The 13,331-nt window shown below is 40.1% G+C and overlaps 1 protein-coding gene across 1 annotated transcript; it reads left to right on the plus strand.

Moving 5' to 3' along the window:
- Nucleotides 1-288: 288 nt before the first annotated feature.
- On the plus strand, nucleotides 289-12,982 carry mfsd4aa (major facilitator superfamily domain containing 4Aa). The gene is made up of 10 exons (XM_055027572.1): nucleotides 289-799; nucleotides 3,149-3,347; nucleotides 5,123-5,374; nucleotides 6,911-7,037; nucleotides 7,235-7,350; nucleotides 9,072-9,245; nucleotides 10,188-10,335; nucleotides 10,424-10,494; nucleotides 11,413-11,533; nucleotides 12,416-12,982. The coding sequence occupies exons 1-10, from the start codon at nucleotides 567-569 to the stop codon at nucleotides 12,445-12,447; spliced, it is 1,473 nt and encodes a 490-aa protein (XP_054883547.1). The 5' UTR covers nucleotides 289-566; the 3' UTR covers nucleotides 12,448-12,982.
- The last annotated feature ends 349 nt before the right edge of the window (nucleotides 12,983-13,331 follow it).

The raw sequence follows: 13,331 nt of genomic DNA on the forward strand, positions 1-13,331 counted from the left end.
ATAGAATTTCCCAGTTCCGAGTGTACCTGGAACGCAGCATCAGTGTTTCGCTGCTAAAGAGCCATCATTTGACCCAGCTGTGCTGAACTACTAACGCGCACGAGGGCTGACTATGGACGCCGGTGACCGAGTTATCCTCCTCTAAGAATGTGGTGTTCACCTTCCGTAAGAGCAACAGAACACATTGGCAATATGACTGAACACTGAACGGTAATTTGACCATATTATGCTAGTTTCCCCCACTTCTCTTTTGTATATTCGTGTTAACGTCACTTTTTGATCCCACAGGTCGGCTCTTTTCCCTCCACGCGAGCGGGAAGTCACTTCCTCGTGCTCGTCGTCACTATCAGCTGGACAAGCCACCGGCAAAGCGATAACAAGCGGACCCAAATGTAGAAAAGGGGACTGTACCTCCACGCAGAATTAGCCAATCAGCACCACATCCGTCGATAGGATAAAATGAAGCTCAACTTTTTCCCACCCAACACTTATTAAGTTGCGCTTACTTTGTGTGTCCGCTCCCAGTCCAGAACCAACCGCAGGCGGCCGAGAGGAGTTCGGTCATTATGAGGCTGCTGGACGAGCGGATCTGGTTGCTATTCAGGCGTCACTTGCAGCAAACTCTCACCTACTGGAGCGTGTTCTTCAGCTTCGGCCTGTGCATCGCTTTCCTGGGGCCCACCATCCTGGACCTGCGGTGCCAGACCCAGTCCACCTTGCAGCAGATCACCTGGGTTTTCTTCTGGCAGCAGTTCTTTCTGCTCGTGGGTAGCGGTGTGGGCGGACTGTTCAAGAAAAAGTGAGAGAAATATGTTCTTAAGGCTAGACAGTTTGATCCTGCTTTAATAGTCACTTTTTTTAATCGTTATTACTTTGACAGCTTCTGTTGAAGTGATTTTTTAATATATATTTTAATTAAAAATATCAGTTAATTTTAAAAGTTGAGTGTTTCTAATCTATGATATCTTAGTATGCAGACAAAACTTTTTTCTCAACGTGTTCTATAGCATTCTGAAGAAATTAAAGGTTTTAATTGCAGAGATTATTCAAAAAGAGAATTAGAGTATGCGTCATATTAGATGTGTCAGTCTAACAGGGATGGCAAGACCAGGCCAGTAAAAAATTAATAAAACAAAAAGTGATTTATAATATAAATAAATCCATTTATTTATTTAGATTTTATTGAATAAAATGACTCAATATCCTGAACATGATACTTTGGGGAGGTAGGTGACATGGCCAACATTTTTCAAGAAGTTTTAAGGCTTAGTGGGTAAGAAAAACAAACCTTTAGAAGTTTTGTCAAAATGTGTGCATCTGTCTGACAGTTCTTCTCATTTGACTGGCAAATGTCCAGCATTCAAATAACACCTGCTTGTCTCAGTGCAATGTCCGAAATGTGTGGTACACACACGCGTGAATTAAAATGGATGTTTGTGGAGCAAATCCCTGTCTGGAAAAGAAAAGGAACAAATCAGAAATAAACTGTAAACAATTTCTCTGTGTTTCTGCGTGACAGATGGTTTTTAAAGGGAGGGACAGGAAGCACTGATCAGGACATGGACACCAAGATGTCTGATGTTCAGTAATGTTGGCAGGATGTCTTAAACAGTGCAGTACTTGCCTGTTTTCTTTATAATCCATAACAAATGAAATAATAGAGTACAAAAGCAGGGAAAACACATTTTCAAGATAAAATGACTTAGCAATGCAGATCAAATTCAATCCGGAAATACTTTATCAACCTCAAAGGAAAACTAAATTATGACAAGTTGAGCTGCCTGTTCTCCCTGCTCATGTTGGGTAACTTGGAGATTCCAAACGGCAAATATGTCCATTGAACAGTTTCACTACCCACACACTATCACCATAAGCATCAACGTAACAAGACATTAAGAGAAAATTGTAGCAGGTTTTCAACATTTGCTTTTGCAAATTAAAATCTGGAAATTGTGGTTTGTTTATGGATGGTCCTGTCACCATAACAAATGTTGCTGGTCAGTAAATTGTTTCAGAAGTTATTTGGCAGAAATGATAATATTGCTGTGCTGAACATTTTCAGGTTTATATTGTAGTTTTAAGGATGTCATTCATCAGTCTCTGGTGGCTGTTAATGTGATGATGTTGCAGGTTTGATGTGAAGCTCACTGATGTTGAATATAATTTATCAGGAACAGTCTAAAGAGGAAAGGGGCATGTTGGTAGGGATGGCTGAGTACACAAGGTAGAGATTAAATAGAAGCAGCAGTGAGGCTGCAGGGCTGTGATAAGCTGACTGGGTAAATACAAGTTAGTGGAACATCAAGGTGACTTTACTGGAACTGTACAAGGCCGTCCTTTTTAAACTGGGAGCACAGGGTGTTGCGCTTTATCCCAGTGAGTCTGTAAAAACTAAAAAAACTCCTGGATGAAAAGTTAGGGATGGTATAGTGCAGTTTGCACAGTTCATCCAGTAAGTGTTCCTTCGAAATTGATATTTATCTTCCTTTTGAAGAACAGCTGCCTCAATTTAGAAATAAACTTTATCCTTAAATGAAAATAAATGTAAATAATTTGTTGCACAAGTCCATGCAGGTATACACATAATTCTTTACATCATAAAGAACGTCACACAGTAACCAATTACGAAATAAGTAATAAACATTCCATTTTGTCAAAGACAATCATCAAAATCATTAAGCAAATCTTCATCAGACACATCGATCAATGCTCTAGGAGTCGGCGGCGGCTGTAAATAGAAGGGTTTTCATTCAGTGTTTTGGATGTTTTGCAGTTTTCTGGATGTTTGTTCCAGATTGGAAGAGCATAAAAACTAAATGCTACCTTTCCACTCAATCCATTTTATTCCCATCCAGTCACTTAAGCACATTCAGTTTGGTATGATCCCACTTTCAACACATTTGGTAATAAAAAGTCCTGAAAAGAAGCCCAAGTCAGTGATCTTTGCAGCAGTCCCCCTACAGATGAAACACAGGAGACGTAGTGATTGGCAGCAGCTGAGTTAGTGGCTTCATGTAGGAAATAAACCCAGCTAGGAGGAGAAACCTGACCAGTATTATTATCCATGGGTTGAAAAACAGAACTCAAAGTTAAGTCAGAATGCCAGCAGAATGCTTGCTAACATGTTAGCCTGTGTGTGTTCCTCCAGCCTGCTGTCCTCCCTGTCGGCCCTCTTCGCCTCGGCGCTCATCATCTCCCTCATTTTTGCCATCATACCGCTGTGTCACCGTGTCATCCTGCTGTCCGTCGCCATGGGATTGGCGGGAGCTGCCATGGGGGTCATAGACACCATCGGGAACCTGCAGCTGGTGAGGCTCTACCAGAAGGACTCTGCCATCTTCCTACAGGTCAGTCAGATTTGTTGGGCCACATCTGCTGAGTCATGAAATCACATTTTATGCAGCTCCTATGAATTTGTTATGGCAGAGATAAATGTTGATACATTTTATATAATTATTATTTGGAATGCAACATCCAGCCTCATTTTAAAAAAAGATGAGACAACAGTACTTGCTTTCCCTGACGAGAACCTTTTCGTCCACAAACTAAACTAAAAATGTACAAAAATCAAATTAAATTCCAATTCAAGGACACAAGCTTCTGATTTCCTATCAGTAGGCAACACTGACCTCAGAGATGAGAGGGAAGAGCTTAAGAACGAATCATGTTTTTCATGCTGATAGGGGAGAGAAAGATGAGTTGTTTCAAAGACTCTGATAAAACTCTGAGGTCAGGGTCAGTCTCCAATCTTTTTCTGTGTTTTTATTTAAGTGGAACTATGCCAGAGAAGTTGCTCTCTGCCAGAGAAATATTCCTCCTACCTGTTACTGTTGAGCAGTAGGAGGAATATTCACAGTTTGAGCTGTAATGAAAAGTTTTTTTAATTGTATTTCTGCACCAGCACTGAGAGAGGCGTAAGTCAGGTTCAGCTGCTAGAGAGGGAAAGTTCTTGACTTGCAGGTTTGTGACTTTTCAAACTGTAATCATAAAGTAATGCCAGGTTATTACTTTTAGAAAGGGAACACAGTGAAACTTTAACAGCTTGTGCTTTGCAGTGAAGATAATTAAAATGACTGTCTTACTGTGTCAATGTAGAAGTCAGTGGATCACAGTTGGGACGACCTGGATTCATTGTTAGAGGCTTTAGTGATGGTTGCAAACCTGAATGAAATGAAGTCTTAGTTTTATTTTATTGAATGTGATTATAATTATTCAGTTAGATAATGTGAAGGTACAATTAGAACATTTTTAACAGATATACAAAATTACTTTTGCATGTTTTTAAAGTGCGTTTTTGGCTCAAAGAGATGTCTAAAAGTAGTTGAATGTCTTTCTATGAGCAAAATTACATTAAAGAGTTAAATAAATATGATAATAATGTATTTTACCCATCTAAAATGTTTGGAAGCTCATTTTTGCCATGAAAGAAAAAAAAAGTCCAACAGAAAGTCATCAATATAAGAATAAAAGTAATGTTTTCTACGTCCAAAGTCTTGATTATGAAACATAAAGTCAAAATTATAAGTTTCAAAGTCATAATTATTATTGCTTCAATATCTCATAATTATTATTTTAAAATTCAAAATTCTGACCTTATGGTGGCCTATTATTTCTTTTCTCTTTTTTTTCATGGCGGAAATGGGCTTCCACACAAATTAGCATTTACTTGTAAAAGTTGCATATCCTTTATATCAACCATGTTTATTCTGGATAGAAAGAGTGCAGCTGAAAACTCTGAGTAGGAAATCTGATTATCCTGGAAAGAGATGATGACTCTTTCTGGAATGTTGATTGTTTAAAGGAAGAACAACATCCTCTGTATCTGAAATGTGCAGGTCTGGTAAGGAAGAATAGATTTATAGATTCCTAAAACACAGATCCAGTCTGGTCATGAAATATAAAATGGCCACCAAAATATTTTTTGAGATGTTTTGGTAGCATCTCAAAATCTACCAAAATCCCACCAAATGGTTTTCTCCCCCTCCTGCCCTTTAAGCTGCTTCTTCTCAGATTTGAGAAGCAAGTCATTTAAATATGTCCCCCCCAAAATTAAATCCATGTAGCATTTTTCTCCACTTCAGTTATGAAACACTTCATGTTGCCACTCCATTCCTCCCCTCAGGTTTTGCATTTCTTCATTGGCCTGGGAGCGTTGGTCAGCCCTCTGGTGGTCGACCCGTTCCTGGCGGAGGACAGCTGCGTGCTGTCAGCCAACTGGACTGCCAACTCGTCCAGCTCGGACCTGGAACACCTCCGGAACACCCTGGCTGGACGTGGCGGCCTGCCGCACAACGCCTCCCGGTACCCTCTGTCCACGGAGGGCGTGGTCGTCACCAGGGTGTCGTACGCTTTCTGGATCATGGCTGTTATCAATGTGAGTTCATGTCACTTTTCATGTGTTTGTTTTTTTGTTTTTTTGTATTTTTTCAGATGATTGTAGTACCACAGAGATGATGATCATATTATACTTTCAGGACATAATGACAATTTGAACAATTATGTAAAAAAAAAATTCTAAAAGTAACCTACAGTAGCTTTAGGTGGAAAAACTTCCAGATTAGAACAAAAGTGTCTCTATAGATGCAGAGAGAGAAGGAGGAAGTTCAGTTCTATCACCATAATGAACATCAGATCCCAGATTCTCTCTCTGAACAGATTTCTTGCCAGACAGGGGAGCGGCAAAAACAAACTGTTGGATTAGCAGAGCTAGCTAACAACTGATGTCATCATGAGAGTCATAAATGTTACTGTGGAGCATTATCTCTTCTGCCTGAATGTAGAGCTGTTAGCATGGCATGAGAGAGTCAGAGCAACAGTCTTCAGTCAGAGGCATTTCCAGATTTGTTGCAAGACTGACTGCTACTGAAGAGTCTTGCTACCTGCAGTATCACCATCTTCAACAACATGAGGCTCTCCAGGATTTTATTTCCTTCTGGTATAAATTAAGTTTTCTTGAATTGGAGCAGACGACAAATTTTGTTTTACTTTAACTAGCTGAAGGCAGCTTAGTTTAGCGTCTGCCACCCTTTGGGTTTATTTACTTTTTAACATCTTTCTACTGCAGGGAAGAGGAATTCTGCACTGATTACTTCTTTATTAAAACAGTTTAATTTGAGAAACCATTAGAGGACAAAACAAAATGCTGTCCTGTCTCTTTGGTCCTTTAAGGCGTGTCATATCATTTTGCAAGCTGCATGAATCTTTACAGCCCTACAGATTAGAGTCTTAACATACTGCAGCCTGAGTGCTTGATTCATCCTGTAAGTCAATAAATTGCTCAAAGACTGAAATCAAAATGAAATTATGAAACAGCATCAACATTTCCACTGTTTAACACAGGATCAGAGCTAAACAGCCTGAAAGCAGCAGGATTCTCATTGTTGTGTCTTTTCTCTCTGCAAAAACAGTCGGATTACAGTCAGTTTACTGAAGCACTGAACAGCAAAGTGGATTATTACATTAAGCATTTATTACATCCTGGTTAGACTGGGAAACAACTCTGAGAAACACAAGACCACAATACTCAGGATTTGCTTCTTATCTCCACAGATTCACAGTAAGTTGTGCTGCTGTACAAAAGAAAAAAAAAGAATGACCCAAGTAGAAATATAAATTACAGGTATGCATTTTTGACCTTCCCAACTGTGACCAGTTTGGTCCATCTGAACAGGATCTGAGGGGATGGACTCAACTTTTATGAGACGGAGCTCATGAGTGAAATCAGGTGACGGGAAGGAAGCATTGCTCATCATCAGAGTAAACAGCTGTGTGTGTGTGTGTGTGTGTGTGTGTGTGTGTGTGTGTGTGTGTGTGTGTGTGTGTGTGTGTGTGTGTGTGTGTGTGTGTGTGTGTGTGTGTGTGTGTGTGTGTGTGTGTGTGTGTGTGTGTGTGTGTGTGTGTGTGTGTGTAGCTCCCTGTCCCAGCAGCAGTCCTTGCATTGATGTTCCATGAGAGACTGGTGGGCTGCCGGAGCAGCCCCCCTCTGCTCAGTAAGAACCCTGACATCAGTTCTCACCCCGTCAAGGAGCAGCAGCAAGGTGATGGCTGTTTTTATGCAATATTAGAAATGCACACAAATACAAGTGAACAAATCATTCCCTTTTTAAATAAATAATTAATTGATTCCTAATTTAGTCAATTTCTATAATCAATTACTCATGATTTTAATCACAATTAATTGTTTCAGCCCTTGTGTGTTGGTGAAGACAACAGGTCTTCTTCTCTGTCTCTGCAGGTCATGGGGGACTACTGGACTGCTGCAGGCCCAGCAACCTGCAGGGCCACCCCGCTACCTTCTTCATCATCCACGCCCTGGGCGGAGCCATCGTCTTCATCACCGATGGGATTATAGTGAGCGCATATGAAAACATGTTTTCTGTTGCTGATGTTCTGAAGCTGTTCAAACAGATACAGCGGCAGGTCCCTCTGTTCTGTTCAAAATCATACAAACTCCTCTGTTTGGATGGAGTGGTTTCTCTACCATCAGGTTTCAAATCTTCCCAGCAACTCTCATTTCAATTCAGGTTTGAACTTTGACTGGACCAGTCTTTTCATTTCTAACATTTTACGTTTCCAAAAATAAGTAAACAAAAGAAGTACAAAACAAATAAAATGGACATTGAAGTCTCTGTAAACAAAGTTGTCTTTCAAAAAAAAAGCACCAGACTGAAGCCTCTACTGAAGGCAGCGTGTGGAAGAGTAGGAGCTTCTTAAAGAGACAAAGGCCTGATCTTAAGGCATCAGAGAGCAAAGTCATGTTTTGTTTCAGTCATGTTTGATACATACAGCATTTTTATAACAACTGAAGTTAACATAGTTACATCACTAAACTCCATACAGTAACTGCATTTAAAACCCTCCTGTTATGTTCCGGGTCAAATTGACCTGTTTCAAAGTTTAAAATTTGTTAAAATAGTTGGAAGTATTCTTTTTGCATGAAAAATATGTCTAATTCTATGAATAATTTCTCACACACACACACGCACACACACACACACACACACACACACACACACACACACACACACACACACACACACACACACACACACACACACACACACACACACTCACAAACACACCACACACACACACACACACTCAGGCACACGCAGACACACACAAGCCCATTTTCTCACTATTCTCTTTACTTCACGAGGAAACTGCGAGAAAGCAGCTGTTCATACAATGTTTGACAAGAACTTTTTCTGTTCCTGTGGATAAACTCCACCCACACTGAGTGGAAACTCAGCAGAAGAGGATGAAAACATAAATAATCTCTGTATGACTCATTTGTCTTGATTTTAATCAGTGGGTCAATTTGACCCTGAACAGTATATGTGTCTCAAGTTCAATTATAAAGATCACCCATTGAAAAAAATCAAAATATAAGATAAAAAATTGACCAAAGATCAATTTCAAGAAAATTATTGGGGTTTTTTTGTGTCCATGTTTTTTTTTTTTTTTTCAGTGGACATAAATGAGTGGGTTGTCGTCATTAATACTTAATTTCTGAGAAATAAAAAAAACATCATTGCACAAATATTGATTGAAATGGTTAGTATTGGAGTCAATAATCAGATACAAAAATGTTTTGCTTCCTGCTCTACTACATGACTAGACACTCTGTGGGTCAAACTGACCCTGGAACATTATTGCTGAACCCCAGAAACGAACATAACAGGAGAATTAATCATATTTTCAGATTTATTGGAATTTATCAAGGCTCAACAAATACCAGAGAGTAATATTAAAAATGACAGATATTTTAATATTGCCACTCTTTTTTTATTAAAAGAATTGGAATTTATGATGTCAATAAATCAAAATTCTTCCAAGATGATAAAGTGATACAAGAAATGCCCACCTCGGCAACAGAGTGGATAGTGGGAAAAGAAAGAACAAAGTTTCCCTTTCTATCCCATGAAACCTGCTGAAGTGAATGATGGTCAGGTGAGCCACCTAATGGTGGGTGAAAACCTCTAGTGCCGTCCAGCCTGGTTTCATTAATGCCCGCATTAATGAAACCAGAGCAGCAGCTTCACCTGCTGCTCTCATGGTTTCTCCTGCAGGGCTGCTATGCCGGCTTCGTCTACACCTATGCTGTCTCCCCCCCTCTGCTCATGGGTCACAAGGCAGCCGGCTATCTGGACAGCGTATTCTGGGCCTCCATCACGATAGGAAGGCTGTGCTTCGTCTACTTCTCCTACCGATATGCAGCACCGGCTCTGCTCTCCGTTAGTCTGGTACGAAGCAGAGTTTGGAGTCAAATATTTGAAGTGGGTGGGAATGTAAACGCCAGGATACAATGTGGGAGCTAACCTGTTCACACAGTGTTGTTCTGAAGACGCCTGTCCGGCATTCTGAGTCTGTTGTCTTTTTCATACCTGCTCAGTACGTAAAGCAGGCCCATGTACTGGACCTGCATGTACTGGACCTGCATGTACTGGCCTGCTTCACGTAGGCCCAGTATGTGAAGCAGGCCCAGTATGTGAAGCAGGCCCAGTACGTGAAGCAGGCCCAGTACGTGATCAGGCACACTGTACGACAGCATCACAAAAATCTTACTAAGTTGCCTACAAATACCAGTCAAAGTGCACTTAATGTAGTTTGAGCTGCAGGAAGTGTAATGTATAATGTGGATTAAATCCTCCAACACGTTTACCATCAAATATACAATCCAATTTAAGGTCATGTATGGTGATTTTTGTTTTATTTACTTCTAATATACACTGTAAGGGGAGGGAGTGGCGAGTATCTGAGCTAGAAATGTTGGTAACAAATACTTTATTTGACGGGTGTAAGACTGACATGACACTGTCATAAACATGACATAACATCTGTTATGAACATGAAGAAGTCTTCATGAATGTCATAACACTTTATTTACTGAATGAAGTGTCATTCAGTAAATAATGGCATTTTAATGCAAAGTTGCTTTGAAAGTCCATTAAAAGTGCTGACTTTGCATTAATGTGTCATTATTTACTGAATGTGTGACTTTTAGCCTGTAGAAATGAATGAAAGTCAATGGAAAGTCCCCACAGAGATAGTCGTGTGTGTGTGTGTGTGTGTGTGTGTGTGTGTGTGTGTGTGTGTGTGTGTGTGTGTGTGTGTGTGTGTGCGCGTGTGTGTGTTTACGTGTGTGTGTGTGTGTGTGTGTGTGTGTGTGTGTGTGTGTGTGTCAGGTGGGCGTCATCCTGGTCCAGGTCCTGCTCCTGATCTTCTACTCCAGCCGTGTGTTTCTGTTCATGGCCTGCTGTGTGTTGGGTCTGTGCATCAGCAGCGTGTTCCCCTCCATGCTGGCCTTCACTGAGGACGTCCTGGACTATAAAGGTCACACAGCACTCTGCTCCTCCATCACCTCGTCTTACCTGTAGTTCCTGGTCTCCATGCCGACTTGTTTGTTATCTGTGCATCGAAGGCTCCGCCACGATCGTCCTGGTGACGAGCGCCAGCACAGGAGAGATGCTGCTGCAGCTGCTTGTGGGATTGGTGAGAATCGTCCCATCTGGTTGTTTGCGTTTCTGATCACATGAAACATTACAGGAAATATTTGTCTGAAGCCTTTCCTTTCCATCTGCTTATCTGTTTATGGATTACGTGCATCAGTTAACGTTTTTGTTGATTTGGAAGAACAAAAACATAAAACGTGTGGTTCTCTGACGCTGTGCTTTGTAAAGGCAGGTTTTGCTGCAGTTCCAGCTGTGCGTCTTTAAGTTTTGCACATCTGCATCTGGATTTTTTTGCCCGCTTTTTTTTTGTTTATTTTTTTTAATGCAGGTCAAGTTCAGCCAGTGTGAGATCAGAGAGACTCGCTGAATGTTTTGAAGTCTCTCCACTCTCTCTCTTGAACTCAGGTCGAAACTTTGACTGGACCGTTCCAGTTCCTCTCTAACTTTGTACACTTAGTGTGGTGATATCTCAGCCAGTCACCATAAAAAAAATTTCTGGGGAATAAACAATATTTTTTTCTGTATTGAGACCAGTTTTTAATTCATGTATAGAAAATGGGATAATAAAGCAAGTTTGCAATCTGAAGGACCGATAAACTGTAATTTTGTAAACAGTTCACACTGAAGGTAGAAAATATTTTAAATATCCAAAATAAGACACAACATCCAAAACCAATAAATGAAACGCAAAGCTTCATTCAACAGAAACTTTCAAAGTTTTTACACAAAATTTCAAAATTTTGTTTAAAACACCCCCCATTGAAATCATGATTTCATTTAATAGATTAGTGAAGATATGTGATGTAGCAGCAATAAATGACCTCTACCCTGTTGTCCAAACCTTGCAGCTGATGTTTTAGAGTTGGAGCTCAGTGTGTGTGTGTGTGTGTGTGTGTGTGTGTGTGTGTGTGTGTGTGTGTGTGTGTGTGTGTGTGTGTGTGTGTGTTGCTTTCTGTAGGTGATCCACAGTAAAGGCAGCTACTCCTTCCTGTTGTGTACGACCATCACGTCCTTCATCAGCTTCTGTCTGTTCCTGCTGCTCCTCTACACCCACTGTGTTCACAGAAACCATCAGACAGGTAGATCCAGTCCAACATTGCAGGCGCTGCACGTCCTCAAGTTCAGACACCAGCAATGGAGTCCTGAGCCCAGACTAAGAGTTTTTTGGGGTTTTTTGAAATATGAGAACAGAGTTACAGAATACAGACACAATACTACCAGAATGTCAGAAAATTACAATAAAAAAGTTTTTTTAGTTTTTTTTAATGTGAGCAAAACTGCAACAGTTAAAGATCTGAAGTGACCAGCTGGTCCAGCCAGTGATTCTCTCTTGGAAATTGACTCTAGTTTCTTGCAGAGTCCTGCTACTGACAATTATTTGATGGTGATTTGTTAAATGATTAAGTCCTTATTTGTAAAGGCGATTCCAACGTATAACTTCACAAAATGCTCAACGTTCCTCATTTAATAATTTTTTTATATTTCCTGGAGGAATTCCCGTAAAATGTCTCCTGCTTTGCGACCTTATTCTGATATTATGACCCTATTCTCACATTGTTACAACTTTATTCTCACTTTCTTTTAAACCTTTTTTAACCTTGGTGTTGTACAGCAATGCTCTTGTTTTGCTGTACAAAACAAGAGCATTGTTCTCATTTGACTTTATTCTCATAATGTTATGATTTTACTGTTCAAACTTCTTAGCGCGGCTCTAAAGTTCTGTGGTACTTTAGTGACAGAGATCAACATATTTGGCATCTGTTTTGCTCTGATGTTTTAGGGTTGGAGCTCAGTGTGTGTGTGTGTGTGTGTGTGTGTGGTGTGTGTGTGTGTGTGCGTATGTTGCTCCAACCAGCTTGATAAAATATAGGAGCTACCCAGGAAGCAGCGCTGCATGCATTCGTTTGAATCTAAGCGTTTAATCTTTGACTGAACTTCAGTAGCAAATGTTTCTCTTTCAGATTCGCCTCCATGTTTGGACATGAAGGACTAGCCAAAGAGCGGAGGCTCCTGATGTCCAGACGCCATGACAGCTGGACTGACTGCTTTAGTCTGAGGATGGTTTCTGGGCTTGAGCCAGTCTGACAGAATCAGAACCACCATTTCCCTGTAACATGGTACAACAAACACTTTCAACAGACACATCAAACTTGATCAATCTGCTTTATTTAAAACCGAGGGAAACTATTTTTCCTTTTGCTGCTAATATGATATTGTTCTGTTTTCTATCATGTTTTATTTGTTGATATTTAGCCTTGAAGAAAAAGTGACAAAACAGGAGTTGGTTCCATTTTTTAGGTGTTTATTGAGCAGAAAAGTTTCTTTTATTCTGTGATATAAAAAAAAACTATATCAGTTGATGAAGACATGCTGTCTTTGAAGAGAACAACATAAAAGTACAACGGCTTTATTTCAGCCAGCTGACTGGCAGGGCACAGCAACAGGCAGTGCTGGTTTCTTTTGACTGTGGTGTCCAAACCTTTTGTCACATTTGCCAAGATGTAATAATAAAAAGAACCTTAAAATCACTGAAAAAGTTTTTTTTTTTCTTTTTACTGCTAATCAATGAACAGATCTTCAAATAATTTAAGAAATGCATAAATCTTTGAACAATTATTTCCTCTGGTTCATCAACATTTATGATGCGTAACTGTGGCAACCAGGAATTGTTTTACATCTGAGCCAACACTCATGTTATGAAGATTATATAGATCGATATTTTTTTTTTTGTCCCTGGTTGTTGAGCTGTTTGTGTCTCATGAGACACCGCAAGCAACTATCTTCAGTCAGAGGCCTCCTCAACTTAGTGGTAAGACCGACTGCTACTGGAGATCTACATGAACCGCTTTTAGAAGACAGTACTAAAATATTTAATTT

Source organism: Poeciliopsis prolifica, unplaced genomic scaffold (genome assembly GCF_027474105.1).
Source record: "Poeciliopsis prolifica strain line A6 unplaced genomic scaffold, Auburn_PproV2 SCAFFOLD003, whole genome shotgun sequence".
Lineage (NCBI taxonomy): Eukaryota > Metazoa > Chordata > Actinopteri > Cyprinodontiformes > Poeciliidae > Poeciliopsis > Poeciliopsis prolifica.

Bases quoted from the DNA above. Each gene is read 5' to 3' on its own strand.
- mfsd4aa (XM_055027572.1), top strand. From the start codon at position 567: ATGAGGCTGCTGGACGAGCGGATCTGGTTGCTATTCAGGCGTCACTTG. The intron at 7,351-9,071 runs GTGAGCGCATAT...TTTCTCCTGCAG, and splicing joins TCATCACCGATGGGATTATA to GGCTGCTATGCCGGCTTCGT. The intron at 10,495-11,412 runs GTGAGAATCGTC...TGCTTTCTGTAG, and splicing joins TGCAGCTGCTTGTGGGATTG to GTGATCCACAGTAAAGGCAG.